The sequence below is a fragment of the Melospiza melodia genome, chromosome 9, assembly GCF_035770615.1.
Source record: "Melospiza melodia melodia isolate bMelMel2 chromosome 9, bMelMel2.pri, whole genome shotgun sequence".
Taxonomy (NCBI): domain Eukaryota; kingdom Metazoa; phylum Chordata; class Aves; order Passeriformes; family Passerellidae; genus Melospiza; species Melospiza melodia.
The window spans coordinates 35775643-35800156 of NC_086202.1; the positions used below are offsets into that span (position 1 = coordinate 35775643).

Sequence of the window (24514 nt, forward strand, 5' to 3'; positions counted from 1 at the left end):
TGGCTGCAGCTCGTGCCCTCAGTGCCAGTGTCACATCTGTGAGCTGGACCTGGTCCCAACAGGCTGAGATATCCTTTGGAGTTTCCCTCTCCTCCAAACATTCACAGTAGCCAGCTGCTGCTTGAACTCTTGATGCCACTTTATTAATTCAATTTTTAAATGAGGAAACTAGCAGGCAGTATGGCAATACCAGGAAAGCTGTGTCATGGAGACAATTTGTCAATGCCAGATATTGAGAGAGGGGGGAAAAAAAAGAGTCCCAAATCAATGGGAATTGGCAAATCTCCAGGAAAACCTGGGCTAGCCTGAAATGCTGAAAGACTGGGGGTAGAACCTGCTGGCTCCAAGCTACTCCTTCCTTCCTCCTTCCCCCTGTCCTTCAGCTCCCAGAAGAAAAACACCCTGCCTGCTGAAACAGCTCTCCTGTTCCAGACAGTCTTACTTAACCTCCTGTTAAATATCCTTCACAAAGCTCCTTTTTTTTTTGGCGTGTGTTTTCCCAGGTTAGGAGCTGGCTGCTGGTTGGAAGGTGGAGGTGCCTCGTCAACACTTTGTGTGCACTCCTGAGATAAGGGCAGCACACTGAGCCCTGCCTGGGCAGGGTGGCTTTAGAGCCTGGGTAAAGGTTGCTTGTTTAGTCTGGCCAAAATTGGGGGTGGCTTTCTGCCCTGGTGATTCAGTCTGGGTGCACCCGGCTCCAGTTTGGGAATTGCCCCAGAACCTGATGGTGTGATAGCAGAGACTCTGGAGGCTTCAAAAGAAACTCCTGTGGAGGGGCAAAGGCTCCGTGCAAGCACCAAGTTCCCCTGATGTGGTTTGTGAAGAAAATCATGGGAACTGGGGCTCCTTAACTGGCCTTTTAAAAGGGTCTTATAAGGAAAGGAGAAATGTGTGTTAGCAGGAAAAAGTGAAACAGAACAGATCCACTTCCTCCTGACCCCTGTGCTGCGAGTAAACCTTAAATATTATACACAAGTGTGAGACTTGAAAAATGAACATGTAGGTAAGGCCCTAATAAGGTAAAAATGTGTGTCCTCAGATGAAGGGCAGCACCTGGAAGGTGCCCACAGGTGAGCTGGGCACAGACCACGCTCCTTAGATGGGAGAAGTTTGTGGGAAGCTGAGCTGGTTCAGTTTGCTGATCCAGTCAGGAAAACAATGCTTGGTTTTTTTCTTTTTCCTCTGGGTTAGTTTGTTTTTTCAGTTAGCTGCATCAGTGTGTGAAAAACGCGTATTTTCTGATTGGCTTTTCACAAAAATCAAAATGAATTTTGTATGTGTTGTGTTAGAAAGTAATGCTGTATTAATTCTCTTAAGTAGCGTGTTAGATATAGTTTTAGGTTATAACAAAATGTTAAAATAGAAACTGTGCTATGTAAGGTGATTTTAACATTTTGTTATAACCTAAAACTACATGTAACACACTACTTAAGGAAATTAATATAGCATTACTTTCTAACACAACAGATATAATATTCATTTTAATATTTGTAAAAATTTTTCACAGAGGCCACAGGGAAGCAGGACAGGGATTCTTCGCCAGCAGTGGTACAATTTGAAGGAGAGATAATTTAGGTTGGATATCAGGAGGAAACGTTTATTACTGGGAGGGGGTTGAGGCACTGGCACACGCTGGCACAGGGAGGTTTGTGGATGCACGATCATGGAGCTGTTCAAAGCCAGGTGGGAGACAGTGGGAAGTGCATGGTATTGGATCGGAAAAGGCGCATTCCAACCCCTTAACTCTGTGTCTCCATGCTGGTGCGTGCCTCAATCAGGCGCTGCCAGCCTGGCTGGTCTGTGGGGGGAACTCCCGCCTTTGGGAATCCCACTGCCTCAGGGCAGCAGCGGCAAAAATCGCCTTGAAGGCCTTACTTCTTCCCGGCTAGACACCGCTGTTAGCACCGGCGGGGGCCGCAGGCGGCTTGGGGAGCAGCAAGGGGCTTGGGGAGCCGCAGCTCCGGCCTCCCAGCGCAAACGCCCGGCCGCCATTTTCCGTTCCCTCAGCGGCCCCGGCCCCTCACGCCCCCCGGTCCCGCCACTGCGCGTGCGCGGGGGGCGGGGCAGCGCGCGCGCGTGCGCGCCCCGCCCCTATATAAGGGCGGGCGCGGGCGGTGCCGGCGGCGCCGCATTGCAGACGGGCACGGAGGGGGCAGCGATGGCGCGGCCGCTGATCCTCGGGCTGCTCAGCCTCCTCGGGCTCCTGGCCGCGGGTAAGCGCTGCCCTCCGCCTGCCGAGCCCCTTCCCCATCCAGCTGAGCCTCGGTGGGCTCGGGGAGGGCGCCCAGCGTGCTCGGGACGAGGGGCGAAGGCCGGTCCTGAGGCTGTTTATAAGGGAGCAGCGATGAGGGAGCGTGAGGGCAGTGCGGGTTTCTAGGGCGCCTTCGGGGTGGCTGTGATGGAAAAACTGTGTTTGGAGGGGGCAGAGTCGCCCAAAATTAGCCCCAGGGCAGGGAGAGGGGGGAGTCCCCGTGAGGATCCGGCCGTTCCCGCTGCTGGTGGGGAAATAAATGCTTTCCCCATGGAAGCGCTCTGGTTGTGCCCCCTCGTCCCACAGAGCCCAGGCTGCTGGGGACATCGGGAGGGATTTTGTTGTTTCCCTGCCAGCAGCGCTGTTTATCTCCGCCGCTTCGGGGATAGATGGCTGCTAATCCTCTTGCGGATGGCGGGAGGCTGCCTTGGCTGTGCTGTTTCTGCGTTGGGATCTCCTGCTCCCCATGGAAAATTCCGCTGGTTTTGCTGCTCGCCGTCTCGTTACCTGTTGTTGCTGAGGGTGAAAGTGATGGGGGATGGATTATGGTCTCCCTTTAGCTGTAGGATTCGAGGTTACAACATTGCAGAAGCTTGACAGAAATGATTCATAGTCTGGGGAGCAATAATACGCCTTTAGGCTGTGGGATGCGATAGCTAGAAAGCCCAAAATGTAAGGATTTTTGCAGCGATGTCCACATTTACTTGCAGAATTTTCTTCTAAATTAGAACATTTAATATTAAAGCTTATTTGCTCACGAGCTTAACCTGCACCATTTCAAAAGTAAAAAAAAAAAGAAGCCCAACTGGCTGTTTAAAGGCCGTAGGAGTAACCAGCTGGCACAGTACAGTAAATAATCCTGTGAAATTTTTCATGATTGTACGTGAGTTTTGCCCTTTATTGTAGTTGTAATGTTATAAAATCGTAGGATGGCCTGCTTTGCAAGGGACCTTAAAGGTCATTTAGTTCCAACCCTCTGCCTAGGACAAGGGACACTTTCCCCTAGATATACTGATAATATTTAATATGCTGATATGTGGACAGTTTAATGGGTTACCTCAGAATTTTCAGGCAGGAAGCAAGAGAGCAGCTCTCAGCTTTCCCTCTGCGTGTTTATGTGCTTTCACAGTGTCCTCCGAGTCTGCCCCGCGCTGAATTAGCTGCCATCACCTGCCACTCCTTCTGGGACTGCTTCCAGGTGGCTGAAACCATTGCAGTTTCTTGGACTCTGAAAGTGAAAAGGCTTCACCTTGAAGTACCCACCAGCTTTCCCATTAGTGTGCGCAGGGAAATTGTAATGAGAAACCAGTTCAGCAGTGAGGGTTGGCTTGGCCTACCTGCCAAAGGCATGTCGTGCAGCTGAGGGCAGCAGCAGCAGACCAGTCAGGCCTGTTTGTCCTCAGAAGCCACTGTTTTTACACAAATAAACAGCTGTCTTTTCTCACCAGGGCTCTGGGCGCCCATTGCCTCACCTGCCGTGCAGATTTCCCCGAAGATTTTGCTGCAAACACCGTTCTGTCTGCCCAGCTGGCTGATCAGCTGTGCAAACATCCAGCCACCCTTGTCAGATCCTAATGGAGTCGCTTGGCTGCCTGACGGGCCGTGAGGGTTTTTGGTTGACCTACTTACAGGGCCTCTGTGCATCTTCCCTTGAAGGGAGGCATTAAAGCAGGGTGTACAGGTCCTGGCATCTCCGGACTACTGATGTGCACTCTGATTGTTTCTTGTCTTTGAGGCCAGGCAGGGTGTGCTCTTAAAGCAGGACTCAGTTTCTCTTTGAGCATTTCCTCCCCTACCCTTTTTGCTAAATTAAAAGTTAAGCTGGGAGTGGAAAGTAAAAACTTGGAGGATATGATTTTTTTTCCTGTCCCTCCTCCCCTAAAATAGTAGACTTAAAACCTTGTAAGGAAGGCAGATCCAAGTTAATGTGTAATTCCTCTAGGAAACGCTGGTCAGATTATATGGGGGGGCAGGAAATTTGTGAGCTGAATTAGCCTGGCTTGAAATTTTCTTGAGGATATGGATGAAGCAGGTAACTGGGCTGCTCTGTAGTTTGCAGGCTTGTTCTGCTGTGAATGTGGTTTCTAACAAAAAAAAAAAAAAGCAGCCCCCCCCCCCCCCCAAAGGTGCAGATTAAATTAGGAGAAGAGGGGAAGGTGTCTTGTGCCCACTGCGGGAAGGACACTGAGGTGCTGGGGCACATCCAGAGAAGGGAATGGAGCTGAGGAAGGGTCTGGAGGGTAAGTCCAGGTTGGGAATCAGGAGAAATTCCTTCTCAGAAAGGGCTGCCCCGGGAGAGGCAGTGGAGTCACCACCCCGGGGGTGTTCAGGAAATGTCAGCTCTGGTCTGGATGGCAGCGTGGCGATTGGTCACAGCTTGGGCTCGGTGATCTTGGAGGCGTTTTCCTGACCCAAATGCTGCTGTGATAATACACAAATAAAGTCAGTGTTTTCCTGGAGGAGTAGCTGGCTCCGAGGCACGGTCAGGCTGTCGCCCTGATAGCGCAGCGGTCATGTGCCCTGTGCAAACCTGCCCTTGCACAATCCATGCCCCGCCTGCTTGCCGGGCAGGTATAAATAGAAAGGGCTGTTGGCTGTGTCTCGGGAGCCGAGCCAGCCCCGGGCAGCCTTTCTGCAGCCCCCAGCACCGAGAGGATGGAGGGAGGAGCTGGGGAGATGGGGCTTGTCAGCAGCACTGGATGTGTCACCTGATGGCTGCTGAGCTATTTCAGGGAAGGCTTTTCTGCTGTAAAATGCAGGCACATCTTGGTTCTGTATCTGTTCCTGGGGTTTGTTCCAGTATCTCCTGTTCATCTCATTCTTCAAAGCAGCTTGGGGCCTTAGAACTCTGACATGAAAAGAGACTTTGTTTTTTCTTTCTTTGTTTTTCCTGATTGCTTTTTTTTTAATGGAGCAGCTTTTAAATGCGATTTGTTTGCTGCTGCTAAAGTGTCAGAGTTCCTGTTGCAGTTAAAAAGGCCACATTGAAGTGCGTGTGTGTATTTTAGGGCAGTGCTTCTCTGTGTTTGGTCATGAGGCAATGTTTAGTTTCAGATGCCTGACAGCAGATTTTCCCAGTCTTTGTGCCGTGGATATATTTGTCTAGTGGAAAAGGAATGATAAATACAGGATTGCTGCAGAGACTCCCATGAAATCTGTGCCCTGCATCCCCCCCCAAAAAAAACCCTCAGAACAAACCCAGAAAGAATGAAGATGGACCACAAGTATGCCCCAAACATTTTAGAGTATTTTTACAGGCATCTGCTGCAGGGAAAAATGCTGCTCATAACTTTTTGGGAATTATCTTAGCATAGTGTATGGGGCCACTTACTCCTGATGACTACCAGGTGCCCTGGAACATCCACTTATGTCCAGAATCTTCTGGTTCTGCCGCAGGAAAATCTCAAGCAGCACCTGGCCAACTTGGACATTATTCTTTTGCAACCTTTGCAGTTACCTGGGACAATTTTCTGGGCCAGTAGAGGTGTTTTTACTGTCCCAGCTCATCCAGTTCTCTGCTCTCTTTAATTTTATTGAGATTGCTTGTACCCACACACACTGCTTCTCTTCTAGGGAAGAGTACACCTAGGAACACCTGAGGCAGAGGCGGTGTGCCGAAGTTAGAATGAGTTCCCAGCTTTGAGGAAGAGCCTGCTTGTGGTGTTAGCTCCAAGCTCATTTCTTGCCCTTCGTGCTAGTTAGAAATGTTTCAGTTTAGTTTTCCCTCAGTAGATATTGGACAGGATATTTTTAACTGGAAGGCTGGTAACAGCATTCTTCCACTTTTTCTTCAAATTGCCTGTAATCCCTCAAATGTTATGGTCACTTTACTGCCTCATTGATCCAGAGGCCCTTCAAGAGTCACTGGTGTGTGATGTGGTTACAACTTTTGAAGTTTTTCTCATTAACTGACCACAGAAGCTGTGGAATATTGAGCCTTTCAGATAACTTCAGGTTGGGGTCACTCCTCCTTCACTTCTTGGCACTTTGTAAACTTTGGTGAAGAGAAGTTGATCCCTCTTGACTTCTTTAGCTTGAACACACTTTGTTTCTGCAAGTGTCAAAGGACATGAGGAAAAGTCAGTAACTGGCAGAGCAAGATGGCACAGGCTGATGCCTTTGCTTGCTCTGTGGTGTCTCTGGGAGATAATGAATTTTTAATGTTTTTTAGCATTGCAAGTAGGACAGCCTGGGAATGACAGCCTTCCTGATGAATAGGTTAGTACCTATTGGACACACAAAAAGCAAGAGAGTTGACAAGCAAACTAAATGATCTTCACATTTGACTTCAATCCATTGAGTTGAACAGCAGCTCAGCACTTTCCTTGGGTTTCTTTTTTTTTTTTTTTTTTTTTCAAATTACAGGTTAATTTGTCTGTAACCAAGGGTTTTTCTAGCAGTTGGGTTTGGAGGAGGCTGGAGTGTTCAGGTTGAATTTCTTTGTGTTCTGGGTGGTTCATCCTTTGGCTCTTTAGGGAGTCTGGTCTGGCCCCTCAGAATCCCTTTTCCTTATATAAGGTGTTAAATTTTAAGTGTCATTTGTAGCTTCAGTGCAGCCTTGGAGGGGATTTCTTAAGGTGTTTTTCTGAGAATCTGGGGGACAAAATCCAGACTGGCTGTCTGTGGAAGGAGAGTGAGACACAAATGCCTGAGGGAAGGGGAGGTGTTTTCCAAGACAGGTAATTGCCTGGCAGTTTTCCTGTCGCTGTCCTTGCAGAATGGTAATCCAGCCATTACGAGCTTCCTTCCTTTGAGCTTCCTGTTTCCTGGGTGAAGAACTGGGCTGTGCTTGCACACACAGGGCTCTGTAAGCCAAGTGGAAAAGGTGATATTTTCTGAGGGAGCCATCCCCTCTGCTTCCCCAGTTTGTGTCTGCGTGTTACAGCAAACTTGGTAAAGCAAAGACTCTTTTTCTCTTCTGTTGAAGGAGCCACATCTGAAGTGCTTCAGGCAGGGAGAAACCAGTGAAGAGGACGAGTAAAGGAACACATTGGCCTTCACAGATAAACTTGTTTGGTGCTCTAAAAACAGTGAACTTGTTCCTCAAGAACTTGAGGAAATAGGGTGAGCATGATATGTGACTTGAGAGCTGATCTGCAGAGAAAGGAGAAATCCATTAAAAATGGATGACCTTAGGTAAAGAACAATATATGAAATAGAGAGATGCCAAAGATAACAATCCAGGTAATTCCCTTGGGTTTATCTTTATTTGTTTACTCTGGGGATGTGAAATACCATGTTAAGGTGTTGCTCTTTTTGTAGCAAAGGCTGTTTGGAGAGGAGAGTTAAAACTATTTATTCTGAGACAGCACAAGGTCTTAACACACTTCACTGGCATGTTTATTTTTGTTGCAATATAAGTTAATATACAAGGGAAAATTCTTTTTATAGTGTAATAGGAGAGCAAGCTAAAAGAGTAGAGATTTTCCAGTTAATCTTTTCTGAACCTGCAGGATCTGAATAAATCCAGAGTTTTTTAGCTTTGTTTCTATTTTTCCCAGGATGTTCAGAAAGGGAAGGTGGATACTGTTGCAATGGAGGTGTATCCTTTCATATTAGATACGATACTTCAAACAAATTTCCCAGAGTACAGAACAAACTCGTAAGAATTTAACTATGTTTGAAGTCACTGTGGGAGGTGTCAGAAAGGAAGCCACGATGAGTGTGTGTGTTATCTTTGTTCTGTAGCTGCTCTAAAATGTGCCAGCCATGTGCGGCCTTAACAAACAAAACTGCTTACTCACTGCCTGACTGGAAAGATCTGTACTGAAAACATTAAAATTTAGAGTTGTCTTGACACACAGCCAGCGAAGCTGATAGCTGAAAATAATTCTGAAACATGGTATTTTTGTCAATCACTTAATAGTGATCTATTGTTAAGGCTGTGAGGAAGAAGGAGCAGGACGTTGTGCTGAAGCTGGTTCAGATCTGAAAAGTCATACAGTGACAGGATCTCAAAATAATCAAACAAACCCTGAAAGCTCACTAAGAGCCTGATCAAGCAATGCAAGTTACAGCATGAATGCCTCCATTTGCCTTTAAAACACTCTCCTAAATCAGGAGTTGGAGAGACTGCTTGGAATGACTGTTCTGGGAGTTGTATAGCTCAGTTTTGTAGTTTACAGTGTGCTTCAATGGAGGAGGAGTAATTGTCTTTTGATAAAGGCATAGGTTAAAAGTTGGGAATCCTTGATTCCACTGTTTATTTAAACTCCAGCTCTTGACTAACTTCATTCAGAGCCTGACTCTGCCTTCCAGAGCCTTCCCACCACTGTTCAGTGCCAGAATCTGAAAGGGAAGAATAACTTTCCCTCAACCAAGTGTATTCTTGTTTATTGTCACCCTGCCAGAGCTGACAGCTCTTTGGCTGGCCACTCTGGCTTTGAAAATTAACTATTCTTAGGGCTTGCAGATCAATAATGCTGGAGTTTGGAATAGGCTGTAAATATTTTGCTAACCATACATTATTGGAGGCTTTGAAGCCTTACTGCTGCACTCTCCCTGCTCAAGGATAATATGCAATGAAGCTTTTTACTGGGAGAGACGGCGACAAGCTTCAAGCTCTTGTGTGACAAAAATCAGGCGTGCAAAGCACGTTTTTCTTAAAATAAATGGGTCATTCCTCTGAAGCCCAGTGCAAACAGGCTTTACAAATCAACAGCTGAGCAGGCTGCAGAGTGCCACCTATAAAGCAGTGTTTATCTGGCTGTTTGGTGAGTGGTGCCCGTGTACCTTGTAGATGCACTGGTGATTCAGCTTGAAATCGATCCTCTAATGGCCCACAGCAAGGCATGAGAAATGGGAAAGTGATTGTTCATCTGCTGTAACATTGCCACAAGCTTCATAGGAATGGAACGCCTGAACTCCTGCCTCGTGACTGACAGAGCAATTTTACAGGGTTTTGTGAAGTGCAAACAGCATTGATGTAGAGGCAACACCTGTCCAGCTAATAGGTTTGAGCAGGTTGGGTTTATGTTTTGTTTTATTTTGTGTTTTTTTCGTTTCTGTGAAGTTTGGCAGCAGTGCCTTGTAGGCTTGGACTACTGTGGTGGATTTCAGGAGTCATCTCTTGATTGGTTACTGCAATGTGGGGCATCGTCTCCTGAGGAAACTTACTGACACATAGGATGGATTTAGAGACTGGGAGAAGTTGTAAAGTGCAAACAGGTCCAGACAGCACAATTAAAAAAATTGAAAGCTTGGAAAGTCAGTGAAAACATGCATTTGATTCACTCGTCCTACTGATTGCTCACAGTGCAGATACTTTACATTTCTTCACCAACACTGTCCTGAGAAGATATTCTGGATCTTACTTGAAAGCTCTGTAGTTTGCATGGCAGTCCCACATGGGATGGGAGGTAACGTCCAAAAAAGGACTGGTAGATTTTTCACCCCCACAGATTTTTCTGTATGCAGTTGAAGACCTAACCAAGAGAGAAAAAAGGAAGTCTAAATAGATTTAGTGGGTTTCAAAAGTACGCTAGAACATTCCTTAAGAACATTCTTCAAGCTTTCTGTTTATGGTCAGTGTTTTGGTCTGTACCTGCTCTTCAGTCTTGCATGCAATGTGTGCATTGTTGTGGCTCCTAATCTCGAATCTGTCCTCCCTCTCTCAGTGGCTGTGTGAGAACAGGATGCTTCATGTGGGAGGAGGAATGCAGGCAGCAATCACAGGCTGGCTCAGAGCTGAAGTGCCAGTAGGGCAGGAGAACAGGGAGCTTGCAGCTTTGGGAATCAGCTGTCTGTAGGGTAATTTCCGTAATGAGCAGCTTTTCTGATTTAATTAATCTGGTGGTTCTTGTGTGCTAAGCAAAGTGAGGTTTTGTGTGGCCGTGTTCACAGGGGTCTGAGGATGAGGGAAGAGATGTGGATCTGACTCCATGTTTCAGAAGGCTGATTTATTATTTTATGATATATATTATATTGAAACTATACTAAAAGAATAGAAGAAAGAATTTCATCAGAAGGCTAGCTAAGAATAGAATCAGAAAGAATGATAACAGAGGTTTGTGTCTCGGACAGAGAGCCCAAGCCAGCTGACTGTGATTGGCCATTAATTAGAAACAACCACATGAGACCAATCCCAGATGCACCTGTTGCATTCCACAGCAGCAGATAATCATTGTGTACATTTTGTTCCTGAGGCCTGTCAGCTTCTCAGGAGGAAAAATCCTAAGGAAAGGATTTTTCATAAAAGATGTCTGTGACATAGCTGTATGTAGGGTAAATTTCTGTAATGAGCAGCTTTGGTGTTTCAAATCATCTGGTAGTTCTTGTGTGCTAAGCAAAGTGAGGTTTGGTATTTTGGGATTTTAATATTTTTTTACAAAGGTGGATGATGGGGGAGCAGACTCCTGAGGTGCTGAGGCTCGGGAAGTTCAACCTTTACACCTTTTCCAGTTTGTTTTTTTCTTTGATTCTGTAACCTGGTTTTGGGCCAGGCCAGAAGTTTCTGGATTGCAGTGAATAAAGAGGTGGTTACTGAGGCCCCTGGGAAGGCTGACTGAGTTTGCTCTCTCCGGCAGCCGTGGCCAGCCCTGTGCTGTGGCAGAAGGAGTGTGCCAAGGGGCCCGAGGTGTGGTGCCAGAGCATTCGCACGGCGTCGCAGTGCGGGGCGCTCAAACACTGCCAGCAGAACGTCTGGAGCAAGCCTGCCGTGGTAAGTGCCGGCCTCCGAGAGCCCCCAGCCCCACCTGGGCTCAGGTGGCTGCTGCCCACACGCTCAGGGAGGCTTCCCCAGTCTCTGATGGGAGCTAAGTGCTGCATCAGGCTCTGCTGAGCTTGCTGCGCCTTAATTTGGGTGCTGGATGGAGGTTGCTTTTCACTGCTCTGCCTTGCACAACTTGTCTGCTGACTTCTCCCGTGACCTGTTGCACAACCACCCAGCAATGTATGGAATGGAGCTAGTGGATTTCACTTGTTCCTCTGCGTTATTACTGACTCCTCATTCAGAGGAGTCTTTTCTGAACTTGAGCAATTATTATGAAAAGGCTGTGTGCTTGTTTTGGTCTTTCTCAAAGGTTAAAATTCCCAGAAAGATGCACCATTTGCTAAATTATGGAAGGCATGACAGAAAATAATAGTGCAAATGTTACATTTAGTAACACCCCTTGATGCCCCATACATATTCTTTAACTTTTGCAAGTTTAAAGAAAGGCTTGGAAATACCAACCAGGCACAGTGGAAAGCAGTTGCCTGAGCTTGCAGATGACTGAAATGCAGCTTTGGAATATGCAGCAGGCTTCCCAGGCAAGGCACTCAGTGCAGTGGTGCGGGGGAGTACAAGGTTCTCAGGAGCAGTTCAAGCCTGTATCTTGTAATGCATGGCCCTGCTGTCTCCAAGGTGTCCCTAAAATGACATTTCATTTACTGCAGCGCACTCTACTAGATTGTTACTGAGGCAGCAGCTACATGACCTGTATGGAGATGGGAGAATTACTTGAACTTGAGTACATTTTTCCAATAGATAATGGATTTGATTAATGTGGCCCCTTCATCTTCCCGTTGAGTGGAATGTCCATCTGCAGATCACTGTCTGCTAAGTTCTTACATTGCCACCTATCATGCAGTGCATACACACATCATTTTCTCATTACCTTACTAGATGCAGCTGTAGTTTGGGTATTGTTTCACAGTTTCCTAGGGGAGAAAAAGGTGTTTTACTTACAGATGCATTCAGTCCACATTGGCTATATCTGTGCAGAGATACTTCAGTTTCAGGAAAAGCAGGGGAAGGGAGGAATGTCAGAGTACAGCTACAATGGTTGAAGCAGCCTGAAATGTTCTGAGATTTCTAGCAAGTGTGAACTCTGAAGGAAAAGGTAAAAGGAGAAGGTGTCTTGGGGCAATCAACTTTGTATTTCAAGGGACTGGGAGGAGGTGAAATGAACAAGTGCTAGCATGCCAGCTTTCATCCAGCGTTGGTTTACTGACGAAACTGTAGCTGGACATGCCTGAAATAGCCTCACTCTGTTTAAAAATACCTCTCCCCACCCTGGCCTCACCTTTCTTCCTTAATTCCAGATGCAATGTTTGCCGTTTGTGCTGTTGTTCACACTCTGCTCTTAGAGGCACTCAATTCTTTCTCCAAGTAACTCTCTGCTTCTCTCTCCAGAGCAGTATTCCCTGTGACTTGTGTAAGGAGCTTGTGACAGTTGCTGGCAAAATCATAAAGGATAATGGCACTGAGGTAAGCAAAGCTCCTTTTCTCCTCATCCCAAAACACTGTTTGGTTTCAAGGTCTCGTGGTGAGGGGGTGGAAGAATAATCTGTGGTGTTTTCCTAGCATAAGCAGCAGATGTTGAAAGGGACTAGAGTGCATGTGGAAGGGCTTTTAAACAGCCTCTGCTGGTTTAGAAATTAGTAAATTCTAGAGCCTCCCATGCCTTAACACTTAACACTTAACACATCCCTGATTGACCGTAGATACTTAATAAAGCTGTTCTTGTACCAGCGGGGCACCAATATTAAAAGGTGGGGTACTGCAGTCTCCAGCAGTGGGTGGTTACAACAGCTGCCCATTGTTTTGGTTTGTGGGCACTGCTTCCCTTTTTCTTTTGTCAGCCTGTGGGTACTTTGTATAAGCAAGTCACTGTCCCATGAGCCCAGAAGTTCACTTTCTCCTCTTAATGGTAAATGTTCTGTTCTGGCAGGGCTGGGCTGTGCAGGCCACACGAGCAGTGTGACATGTTTGTGCTGTGGCAGGGTCCCATCGAAGCTCCAGAGCTGGGGAAAATGTGTCTCTGTAGTGTGGAACTCATTCTAGTTCTGCTTGTTGCCACCTGGACCTACCTGGGTCTGAGGAGCTTGTTTCAGGCTTTGTATTGTGCATTCTGGGAATGGAAGGAGCATTTGAGAGAGAGATATAATCCATCTCTGCTCACCTCATCTTTGATAGGATGAGATCCGCTCCTACCTGGAAAAGACCTGCGAGTTTCTTCCTGACCCAGGCCTCGTCTCTGAGTGCAAAGAAATTGTGGATTCCTACCTACCAGTTATCATGGATATGCTCAAGGAGGAGCTTGTAAGTAGATAACAATTTTCAGCTGTTGATCTTAAAAGTTGTGCTCCCCTCGATGCCAGAATTTCTCTTCTGCCTCGGATTGTGCATATGAATCCTTTGTGGATCACTGGCACTGTTAGTTTGAAGACTCCTTCCTTGCTATGAAACATTTTTCCTGTCTTACCGTGTTTCAGCTGAATGGCTCTCTACTCTGAACTTTAAAAGTGACATCAGTTTGGAGCTTTGTGTGTGTATCTTGTCTCCCCCAGGACAAACCCGAGGTCGTGTGCAGTGCCCTTGCTCTGTGCCACTCCCTGCAGAAGCACCTTGCATCCATGAAGCTCCAGAAGCAGCTGCAGACCAACAGGATCCCAGAGCTGGATTTCTCTGAGCTGGCATCCCCGTTCATGGCTAACGTGCCTCTTCTCCTCTACCCTCAGGAGGAGAAGCCCAAGCAGAAGCCTAAGGTAAGCCTAGGACTAAGGGCTGTTCTAGTGTGGACCATTTGTATAATCTTGGATTAAGTTCTGCAGTCTGCAGAGGCAAGTCTTGTGCTGTGCTGTTGCCATCCAGGACTGTGATAATCAAGCAGATTTTGCTGGAAACAATTTCTTCTGAGAGAAAGCTTGGGTTCAAAGGTTCACAGGAAGAACAGCTCTTCCCATATGGTGAGCAACCTGCTAGCTGTGCCCCTCAGGGGATGCATTTGTCTCTGAATGTAAGGGTGACAGACTGGATTGGAAAAGAACAAATAGATGACAAAGGGGAATAGATGTGGCAATGAACTTGGTGCACAGGCTGTGTGTTGACAGCAAGCCAGGCTGTGGGAGTTGAGCAGTGAGTGGGCTGAGAGCAAGCTGCTGTGGGTGGAGCAGGTAAGGTCAATGCCAGATTTAGAAACTTCCCCTCTGTGGTCTGTAACAAAACCAAAAGATTTGAAGATTGGGTATCTTAACTATTATCTTGGCTTTGGAGCCAAGTAGGTACCTAATCTCCATCTAGTGGCTGCTGCACACACAGCAGTGGCTTGTCTGTCTCCCTACTAGCTGAGGCTTCAAAGTGTTCTCCAGAGTATTTATTAAGGTTTGTACATAGCTCAGAATGGTTTGTGAAACTTGGTAGTAACAGGAGCTTCTGAAACATGTCATGTGAAGTTGTGTCAGCTTGAGTTTCCTTTCTCTCTTTGTCCAGGCCAGTGGGGATGTGTGCCAGGATTGCATTCAGCTGGTCACTGATGTTCAGGAGGCTGTGAAGACAAACTCTTCTTTTGTGAAATCCTTGGTTGCTCATGCCAAGGAGGAGTGTGACCGTTTGGGACCTGGCATGTCTGATATGGTAAACTGTCCCTTTTGATTGGAAAATTCTGGTCCTGCAAGCAAACATAAAACAGTTTGTTCAGTGCCTTAATCCGTGATCATATTCTCTATTTAGTATCACAAAGGAGATTCTGCAGCACGTGTTAACGCAGTGTAACAATACCGCCACTGAAATTGTAAACTTTGTGGTCAGGAAAGTTAGGTGGGGTATGTGGGACTGGGGAGCAGGAGAAGGACTCCAGATTGCTTCTAGCCTTTTCCACAAACATGGTCTGGGTGGGTAATGGGGTTGTATCAATAGGGGCTGGGCCTTTTTGTCCTGAGAGGAAGAGAAAAGGTTAAGCAGCTACCTGTGCAGCAGTTTTGTAACCTGAAATACCATCTTGTATTTGGGCCAAGCTCTAAAAGACCTGTTGTTATGCAGTAGAGCAGGTAAATTAATACCTTGAGATGTATTAGAAAATTCTAGATGGACTCTACAGCACAAGGGGTTTTGTAGTCATGAGGCTTTCTCTTCCCACTTTCTGCAGTGCAAGAGCTACATCTCTGAGTATTCTGACCTGGCCATCCAGATGATGATGCACATGGTAAGATCAGCAGAGTGCAGTATTTGCTCTCAGTTCATTTTTCTGGCTTGTGTAGCTAACTTCCTTGGAAACAGGAAACGTGCACTGCAGTAAAACTTTGGGGAGGGCCCTTGCTCTCTAAGTCTTGGTGTTAATGCTTTGAACTTTGTGTTTTTTCGATAGCAGTTTCAGGATGCTTTCTTTAGCACATTTCCTTCCATTTTATAATCACTTTTGCAGTGCAAAAGGCACTCTAATCCTTTGAAATATGAAGATACATTACACATGTTCCTTTATGTTCTTTAATCTCAGTCCTGTGCTTACACCATTTTCCCCCTTCCCCAAATACTGTGTTAAGGACATAAGAGTTGGCTTTGTCACAGTATTGCAAAATTAGTTTCATTAATTAATAACCTCTTTGTCCAGAGAGCTGAGGGACTTCAAAAAACATGGCTAAGCCTTTCCTGAGTGCAGCCTGTGGATGCCACAGGTGACAGAACAAGCTACAGGTGAATACCTGGCTGACTTGAATCTGAATTGGGCAACATAGTGGCCTTTCCTTGTTTCCAGCTGCCACAGGCTCTTAGAAGCTCATCCTATTCTTAAACATTTGAGGGGGAAGTCAATGTTTGCTCCAATAGCACTTAGTTTCTCATTCTCAGCATTGCAATGCAGTGTGTTGGTAATGGCTGAAATTGGAATATGACCACACCTTGTGTGCATCTGAGTGTTGGCCAGACTCTCTGGAGGTAGTCTTGCCCAGGATGCCTTCATAACTGCAGATGAATAATGCTGGTTAGCACTGTGCAATTAAATGCGAGTTGCTGGAGCTGAGGATCTTTGGGGTGGGGACTGTGTCATATTCCATTGTCTTTGTGCAAAGAATATATGCAGTTCCAAGTGCTTGATGTGTTTTTTTCTCTTAACTGTTATCTTCAATTTCTCCTTTCTTCCTCTGTCTCCAATCTCCCCTGCCAACAGAAGGATCAGGTAGGTGAGCAACTTGCCTGTGGTGATAGCCTGCTTGTAGTTCACCCTTTGCTCTTAAAGGCCTTGTAGTTCACTTCTGGCTCTCTTAGCTGTACACTTGGTGTGACTGTGCTCAGTGCTGACAGATACAAGGGATATTTATGTGATTAAAACAGAGACTAAAGGCTTCCTCCAGTGCATCACTCCTACTTCAGCTCCAGATACCACTTTGTGCTACCAAGATCTCAACTTGACTATGCTTTGGTCAGTAGAGCAGAAAATATCCTCCCTCCTACAGAAGAAGGATAGATGTGCAACAAGCATGCCAGTGGCTCCTGGCAGCTGCTGGTTTAAACTCTGGGCTCCAAAGGGCTTGAGCAAAGCTGTCCCCAGCTCTTTCCTTGGTTAACCTTTAAATCTAGGACAATGGTATAGATGTTTGAAGTATATAAACTGAAAAGGTGAAAGCTTCCTAGGGCAATTTGGGCTCTTAACTGAAGCTGTCCTGTAGGACCTTGTGTCTGTCACCCCTCTGTGAGGGAACCTGTGTGTATGTGGGTATTGCTGTAACATTAATACCTGGAACTGCTTCTTACAGTGCATGAACCAAAGGGCTTGACTTAAAGGTGCTGCCTGGAGTGGTCTGAAGCAGCACAGTGTCTCTGAGGTGCTGCTTCTGCCTGTGCATGAGATTGTGGCATGATGTGTTAATATTAACTCTGGGATAAGCCTCTGCTGTAGGAAGCTTGGAGCAGGGTGAGATGTGATCTTCTAACTACCTGGAGGACCAAGGGTGTCTTTTTCTAGCTTTAGGTGAGAAGATGCAAGATCTGTGTCTCACTCTGTACAGCCTATCTCATTTTGGGTGTCCTCCTCAGAACAGTTTGCCTCATGTCTGGCATTTCTTTGTGCATTTAGTAATGTATGTTCCAAAAAAGAAATGCATGAAGAGAGTATTTCTTTGAGAAAGGAAACCTTTTTACAGACTTGGTTCCTGTTTGCTGTTTTCTCTTACTGTGAGAACACTGCAAGTTCAATTGTTGCAGTACAAATGGTTGGCCTTGGGTTTTAACAAGCTCAACTTTTGTTTCTTGTAGGCTGTGTTCAGTAATGAGAGAAATTGTTTCTGTTTGCAGAACATGATGTTTCTGGCAGCTTTAAAGAAGGTAGCTTGTGGATGAGGAAAGAGGTTCTTCTAGGCATTTCTCTCAGCTTCTGGGTGAACTCTGAAGTCAGGATAATTGGCCTTTCCTGTGATTACTTGAAGCTGGGGAGCAGCTTTGTGGATGCAGCTCTGATGTGATGCTGCTGGTGGCTTGTTCTGGTGTTGGTAGCTCTTAAGTCAACTCCTTTTGAAGGGCTTGCAAAGTGTGGGCTCATGGGTTTTTTTTTTTTTTTAATGGGGTTTTTAACCTCTTCCTCTTTAACAGGAACTGCTAAATTCCATCCAGTAGCTGTCCTGCCTATAACCTTACCAAATGCTTTGGCAATACTTGAAGTAGAAGTAGTCATGAAACTTTGTGTTGGAGCCTATCAAAATTTTGCTCTCTGTGCCTGCTCACAGGCTCTGTAGAAAGGGCAGAGACTTCTAGTCTTTAAAAATTGCTTCCACATCTCTTTCCAGCAACCCAAGGACATTTGTGCCATGGTTGGGTTCTGTCCTTCTGTGAAGTCTGTTCCCCTTCAGCCTCTGGTGCCAGCTCAGGTGGTTCATGAGGTGAAAATGGAAACTGTGGAGGTAAGATGGGCTTTTTGTACTGTGCTTTCCTTTCCTTTTTGCTTTAGTGTAACAAACCAGGTGAAAAAGATGAGCTTTCATGCACAGAATAGTCTAAGTTTCCCTGCATATAAATTCCTGGCCTTTTCTTGTTTCTGATGCTGATTTGTGAAGTAGGAAAGCTGATTGATTTGTTTGAACAGCAGAGCCTGCACTGAACCAGAGCAACAAGGTAATGCTTTAGGACTGAAAGGAGAGCTCTTGTTCCAGCAGTTCTGAATGACACCTTAAATGTAAATTTTCAGTTTGAGTTTTGCTCTTTGTTTGGAGTAATGCTGTGATCCCTTTTAAAAATGGGGCAGCACTCTGCATGTGCAGGTGAGGGATCAGAGTCAGAATGCTGAAGCTCTGAGTTTGAAGAAGCACCTTGGCTTCTCCAAAGGGTATTTTTGCAAACAGGAGGGTGCTCTCAATTCTAGGAAGTGTTGTCCTCCATTAATGTATTTTAAAAACCACTATATATTTCCCTTGACTTCTGTCTCTGTGGGATTGTTTATTGCTTTGTGTCTGCTGAGTTCAACTCTTTGTACAGCCTGGGGTTGTAGTCTTAAAATTAGTCATAAAAAATGCCTGTTCATTCAGACAGGCTTTTTACTGAGTCCTTTGAGGCTGGTTTTGGGTTCTGTGTGACCTTTTGAATACAGCCCAAAGCGAGCAGCTAGGTAAATGCTGTTAGGAGTTGTCCCTGTCAAATGTGGTACAGTGATGATTTATTGTGTGTGTTTTTCTTCTTCTGTGTACTCAGAAGGCCACAGTTCAAGAGAAGGAGAAGACTTTTTCCTTGTGTGAAATCTGTGAGACGATGGTGAAGGAAGTGACTGGCCTCTTGGAGAGCAACAAGACAGAGGTGTGTGAGGGGTGGGCACTGTACCCTTCCAGCTTTGGCTGGGACAGGGCTGCACTGAAGGGGGAAGGAAAATCAGTTCTATTGCCTGTTTTCACTACAGCAACATTTCTGTGCTGGGTGGGACACAAGAGGTGTGCTTATAAACTGAGTCAGACCTCTGTCCCTCGTTTTGTCCCCCTGGCCTGTGCTTCAGGAGGAGATTGTGCATGAGATGGAGGTGGTGTGCCGCCTGTTCCCGGGCAGTGTCAAGGACCAGTGCAAGGACTTCATCGAGGTCTATGGCCAGGCTGTGATTGACATGCTCTTGGAGGCAACAAATCCTGAAGCTGTGTGTGCCATGCTGAAATGCTGTGCAGCCAGCAAGCTCCCCCAGCAGCCAGGTGGGTGAGGAGGGGTCTGTGGTGTTTAAAATGAGCTGCTTCACCTGTGATGAGATCTCTTTTGAGGACACTGCTGATGCTGCCTCCTTCCTTCGCTTTCTCTTTACCCAAGCACTGATGTTTGCTTTGGTTTTTTATTTCCCTTCTCAGTTGTGGTGAAACCTGCAGGTGGCTTCTGTGATATCTGCAAGATGGTGGTGGCTTATGCAGACAAAGAGCTAGAGAAGAATGCCACGACAGCTGAAATTGAAGCTTTGCTGGAAAAAGTCTGTCACTTCCTGCCAGAGTCTGTCAGTGAGCAGGTAAGGTGTTTGTGCCACGGTCTTGGTGTTTACATTGGTCCTAACACTGACAGTTAAGCTCAACCTCATTTTCTGAGTGTTTCATCTGACATTTTGTCTATATGCTAATTTTAGGTCCGTCTCTCAAGTGTCTCTGCTTCTGCTATAAATGTCCAGGTACTCCTCACAGAGGTCTCTGTGTTTGGCCAAATGCCTTGTCTCTGGCTGGAGACAAACTGTCCACAGGTGCAGCTGGGACTGGCTTGTGTCCAGCAACCTGATCCTTCTCAGGTTTTTCCCTGTACTAATTAGCATCAAAGCACAGCAGCTTCTCCTGTCCAGTAGAGCAAACAAAAAAAGGGAGGAAAGGCTTGATCTGGGGCAGTTGAATGACCTTGCTGTGTGGCAGCCTGCCTTCCAGTCAGGGCAGGGCAGATGGAGATGAACAGAAGGATGAAACACAGAATCCTGGGATGCTTTGGGTTGGAAAGGACCTTAAATCTGTCTAATTCCACCCCCTTGCCATAGGCAGGGACATCTTGCAGAGTGTTTGGGAAAACTAGAGAGCACTTCTCTTGCTGGTTTTTGTAACAGCATTCTCTGCTGAAGGCTGGGAGGAGTTTGGGGTGCAGGGGATTAGCTTTGCTCAGTTCCCATCCTTGGAGCTGGCAGGCCCTTGAATAGATGTCTGCTTTAAGGCTCTGAATTGACTGCCTGGATTGTTGCACTAATTTGCAGTCAGGAAAGGTTTGCCTGGAAATCCTCTGAGAACAGTGGCTGGGAACACTTGAAGGTTTTATTTTTTTTTCTCAACACTGATCCTGCTCAGGGGATTAATGAAGTAATTGAAGGTAGGCTGGTGTAATTCCAGTGGGACACCTGTTACACCACTGATATCAAGATTTACCTGAAAATCTTATTAGGTGGCTGCTGAGTGTCAGCAAGTGGCAACTGCTTGTGAGTTTACTGGGGATAGAGTAGAGGCTTAAAGCAGCTGTGGAACAGCTCTTCCTGCTGTGAGGCTGTTTAATAGCTGTGGTTGGTTTATTAATTGGTGCTGTTTGTCTCTGCTGAGAGCAGCAGCATCTTCCCCAGCTCTGGAGCCAGCTCTCCACTAGAGGGAGAGAGGCTGTTGTGGCAGCCCGTGCTCCTGCTGCAGCCTTGTCTGAGGGAATAACTCGAGTCCCAGTGCCTGGGAGTCCTTGCTGCTGTCCTGCTCAGGGAGTTTGTCTCCAGCTGGTTCTGTGTGCTTCCCTCTTGAGACAGGCGTGATCTCCACGATCAGAGATGAAGCTTTGCAGTCAAAGCTTCCTCTGCTTGGTTCTTTTCCCAGAGCCTGTCCTGTTTGGTTCTTTTCCTTGTGACCCTTTATCTCCTCATAGTGTGTCTGCAGGCAGGTGTGAGCTGGCAGAAACAATGCTGTAGTTGTGTGATTAGTGCCTGACTCCTGTGCAGAGCTCGGGCCTCTGCTTTACCCTTGTGGAGTGTGGTGTTGGGGTGGCACACAGGCCTGCTGCTGCAGCCCACACATTCCTCTGCTTTCAGGGGCTCCACAGGAGAATCTCTCACCCTGTGTTTTGTTACAGTGTGTGCAGTTTGTGGAGCAGTATGAACCCGTGGTTGTGCAACTCTTGGCAGAGGTGATGGATCCCACTTTTGTTTGCACTGTGAGTATTGAGTTTGGTTTTATTGAGGGCAGGCTCTGATACAGTCCTGGGTGCCTTTCAGTGCCCAGCAAGCTGAAACTCTGCTGGAATCAAAATCAGCACGCTGAATGCTTGGAGCAGGCCCCTTGTGCAAGGGCTGGGGCTGCCTGAATGGCCAGCTGTGTGACTGCCAGCCCAGCAGCAGAAAGGCAGCAGGACAGACTGCCAGGAGTTATCCACTGCTGGGGTTCAGTGACCGGCTGGGATGTGCCCTCCAAGTGACATTTCCTGAGAAAGGTCCCCCTCCAGAAGATCTGTTTTTCCAAACTTGATACGAAGGAGTTCCATAACTGAGCCCTGCCCTGGCTCCGGTTGCCTGGCTGCTGGTTCAGCTGCAGGTGTGAGCTCAGTGGGAGCTGCTGCAGCTGCCTCAGGGCAGCTTCCACACTCCCTCAGGGGCAAGCTCAGCCATGAGGCTAGACTGGAGATCTCTCGGTGCACTTGGGAAGGTGCTGACTGTGCTGCTGCTCTTTTCCCAGAAACTTGGAGTGTGTGAGTCAGCTAAAGAGCCTCTCCTGGGGAATGATGCCTGTGTCTGGGGTCCAGGCTACTGGTGTAAGAACATGGACACTGCTGCTCAGTGCAATGTAAGTAAAGCTGCCTTGTGCCTCCAGTTTCCTTCTGAGCCAGTTTTGGCTTCTACTCTACTTCAAAGTGGATGAACTCCAGTTCAAAAGGGTACTAGTTTGATTAGAGGGTGTTTCATAGCTCTTAGCTTTCTCAAAGCTGACTTTCCTCTCCTTTTTGTGTCCCACACCTGTCTGCCAGTATTTCAGAATCTATAGTAAGGTACAGTGTCAGCTTTATATTTAGTCAGTGTTCCTGCAGCCAGCAGACCATGTCACAATCTCTCAGCAGGCTCTAAAAATTGGCTTCCAGTGTTGCTTTTTGTGCCAGGCCTTAATGGCTAAGGGTCATCAGCCTTCTTTCCTAAAGCTCCTTCCTGGCTGCTGAGGCTCAGGATGTTATTTATTCTAGTCCTCTTTGAAATCACTTACTTTAAGAAAAACAGATTTGCTCCCAAGATCTTGGCTCAGGATGAGGTGTTGAACTGCTTGTTTGCAGACTGGCTTTTTTCCACTAATATCAGCTATTTCTCCCCCTTTAGGCTGTTGATCACTGCAAACGTCATGTGTGGAACTAAAAGAAGAATTTCCAGTTCTGAAAGTTTGCCATGGCTCTTAGGAAATGTGGGCCGAGGTTGGCAGAGAGCTGTATCTCACCTGTCCCTCCTCTCTGCCTCATTAACAATTTGACCTTCAAGTTCCTTTGTTGTAACTCTTCTGTAGCAGTGCTGCTGTTGAAGGATCAGATTTTCATTGTTGACTTAACAAAGATACTTCTGATTGTACAGTTTAACCCATTATGCTCCTAAAAATAGTCAGTGTGTTGTAGATTTTTTTTTTTTTAATTGGTAGGCTGAAGTGTTTATGTGCTGGGAAGAATGACAGAGATTGTGAAATGAGACAAGGCTCTTATCTTTTAATTTTTAAAAAAAGAGCAAGATAGCAGCTAAACTTTCAAATGTCTTTCTGTAGGCAGCATTGGGAAGGTTTTACGTGCTTTGCATTTTTAACATCTGGCTGGAATGTTTATTTTCTGTGTATGGGAACTCTAAGGGATAATGTTGAATCTGGGAATCCTTTTGGCTGGAATTTTCAAAGCTCCGCAGATGCAGAGGAGTGGGCTTTGTGTGCCCTGCTACCTTTCCAAGTCACTGATAATTAAAAAGATGCATTTGAATGATCAGCCTTTTGCATTTGAGTGACCACGCTTGTGGCTGGTGGCGTTGTTCTAGCTAAGGAAAGCCCTCCCCCAGCCTTTGATCACATCCTTCTGATTTCCTTGGGCTGCTCAGCCCCAGCACGGGTGTTCTGCTGCCAAGCCCAGTCCCGTGGGATGTCAGTTTCCTGAAGCATGCTGGTGCACCTGAGGCATGACTCCCTTTTTCCTTATCCTGGTTGCTCAATCCTGCTTGGTCTTGGAGCTTCCCACAGGCAGCCAGCTGGGTGCTGAGGACGTAGCATGAGCTGGCACTGGCAGATGGAGGAGGATCAAGCCAGCAGGAGCTGGGAGTATGTCAGAGGGAGCTCAGCACCGAGGGTGGAATTTGTGGAAAAACGGGTTTCATTGTAACCTGTTTGTCCCCTGCTCTGCTTTTCCTCTCACAGCATATTTCAGTCATCTAAAGCTTGAGAGGTGCTGTGAGGCCTGGGGGCACCTCCCACTGCTGCCCACCCACTGTCCCTGACGCCCTGCTGAGTAACTGCAGGTATGGATTGTTACCCAGAGCTCCCATTCCTGCTGGGAAATGCAGCAAGCACAGACGGCAGGTGCTAGGAGCACTAGAGGAGACATTTAAAGCTCTGCTGGCACACTTGACAGCCTGCCTTTCACACCTCTCTGAAATTCCACTGAAATGGCCTAAAATCCCCAAAAAAAGCCTTCAAGGCAGGCTTGCTACCCTGGGAGCATGGCGGGCTTTGGGGTGAGGATCCTGCCTGTGCTGCTTGGGCCAGACGTTGCATTGGGTGTGCATTTCTGATCAGGTAAATCCCCAGAGCAGGGGCACTGAGGTAGCTCTGAGCAGACCTTTGGGAAGGAGCAGCTGGGCAGATGTGGAGCTTTGAAAATTCCAGCCCTGTTCAGAAAGATTCTGGTAGCTCCTGCTGTTCCTGTGGTGTGTGGGGCGTGCAGGAGCTCCAGTAACAATGCTGTAGCAGCAAGTAGAGTATTTGTCATTGGAAAACCACTGGACTGCAGGTCTTTAGTTGATCTGTGTGCATAGTAGAAGCCTGGGCAGTGCTGGCAGATGGCAACAGAGGTTGTTCTCCCTGTCTCCTGAACGCTGAAGCACTCATGGCTTTATAGAAGAGGAAAAAAAGGAAAATTTCCCCTAAAGACATAAAATACCTACAGCTTTCTGTCCTGGCAGGCTTGTGCAGTGGTTTGGTGGTGTATCCCAGATGGAGCAGATGGCAGATGGGCTCTGTCCCTCGGGCAGTGCTGCCCTGGAGGGACAGGCTGTGTGACACCAGGGCACGGAGTGTGGCATTTGGTGTTTTAAACTGGATGGTGTGGGTCTTTCCTGGGGGAGGTGGGCCTGCACTGACAGCCTGGCAGGGTCGTGGGAAGGTTTTATTTTCCTGGGTTTTTAGTAGGATTCATGCTGGGCGAGGTGAGCCAGGGGAAGTCCTGTGCTGCTGCTGCTGGGAGTCCCTTTAGTTTTCTCCCTTCCTGTGGACTGTGGCACCCGACCTGCTTGAGTCATGCTGGGGGGACACTGTGCAGTTGCTTTCTAAAGAACATGGTCTTGATTTTTTTGGTCTTTTTTTTGGTCTTTTTTTTGGTTTTTTTGCACAAAAGCTTCCTTAATGAACAATAAAAACTTCTGTAAACCGATAAGTTGCCGTGTTTCA

General features: G+C 46.8%; 1 protein-coding gene across 2 annotated transcripts; it reads left to right on the forward strand.

The window, feature by feature from the left end:
- The first annotated feature begins 2110 nt into the window (after positions 1–2110).
- PSAP (prosaposin) lies at positions 2111–24500 on the forward strand. Of its 2 annotated transcripts, XM_063164242.1 has the most exons (14): positions 2113–2213; positions 10777–10910; positions 12366–12440; positions 13149–13274; positions 13523–13720; positions 14445–14588; positions 15100–15156; positions 17729–17842; positions 18627–18728; positions 18922–19108; positions 19259–19410; positions 20976–21056; positions 21575–21682; positions 22204–24500. In XM_063164242.1, exons 1-14 carry the CDS (start codon positions 2159–2161, stop codon positions 22237–22239), a joined length of 1569 nt encoding a protein of 522 aa, XP_063020312.1. In that variant the 5' UTR covers positions 2113–2158; the 3' UTR covers positions 22240–24500. The 2 variants fall into 2 exon arrangements, with proteins under 2 accessions (XP_063020311.1, XP_063020312.1); XM_063164241.1 differs by lacking the exons at positions 20976–21056; positions 21575–21682; positions 22204–24500 and adding exons at positions 17202–17270; positions 19525–19830 and having other exon boundaries at positions 2111–2213.
- Positions 24501–24514: the final 14 nt, after the last annotated feature.

Bases quoted from the DNA above. Each gene is read 5' to 3' on its own strand.
- PSAP (XM_063164241.1), top strand. From the start codon at position 2,159: ATGGCGCGGCCGCTGATCCTCGGGCTGCTCAGCCTCCTCGGGCTCCTG. The intron at 12,441-13,148 runs GTAAGCAAAGCT...CATCTTTGATAG, and splicing joins TAAAGGATAATGGCACTGAG to GATGAGATCCGCTCCTACCT. The intron at 19,411-19,524 runs GTAAGGTGTTTG...TGCTAATTTTAG, and splicing joins CAGAGTCTGTCAGTGAGCAG to GTCCGTCTCTCAAGTGTCTC.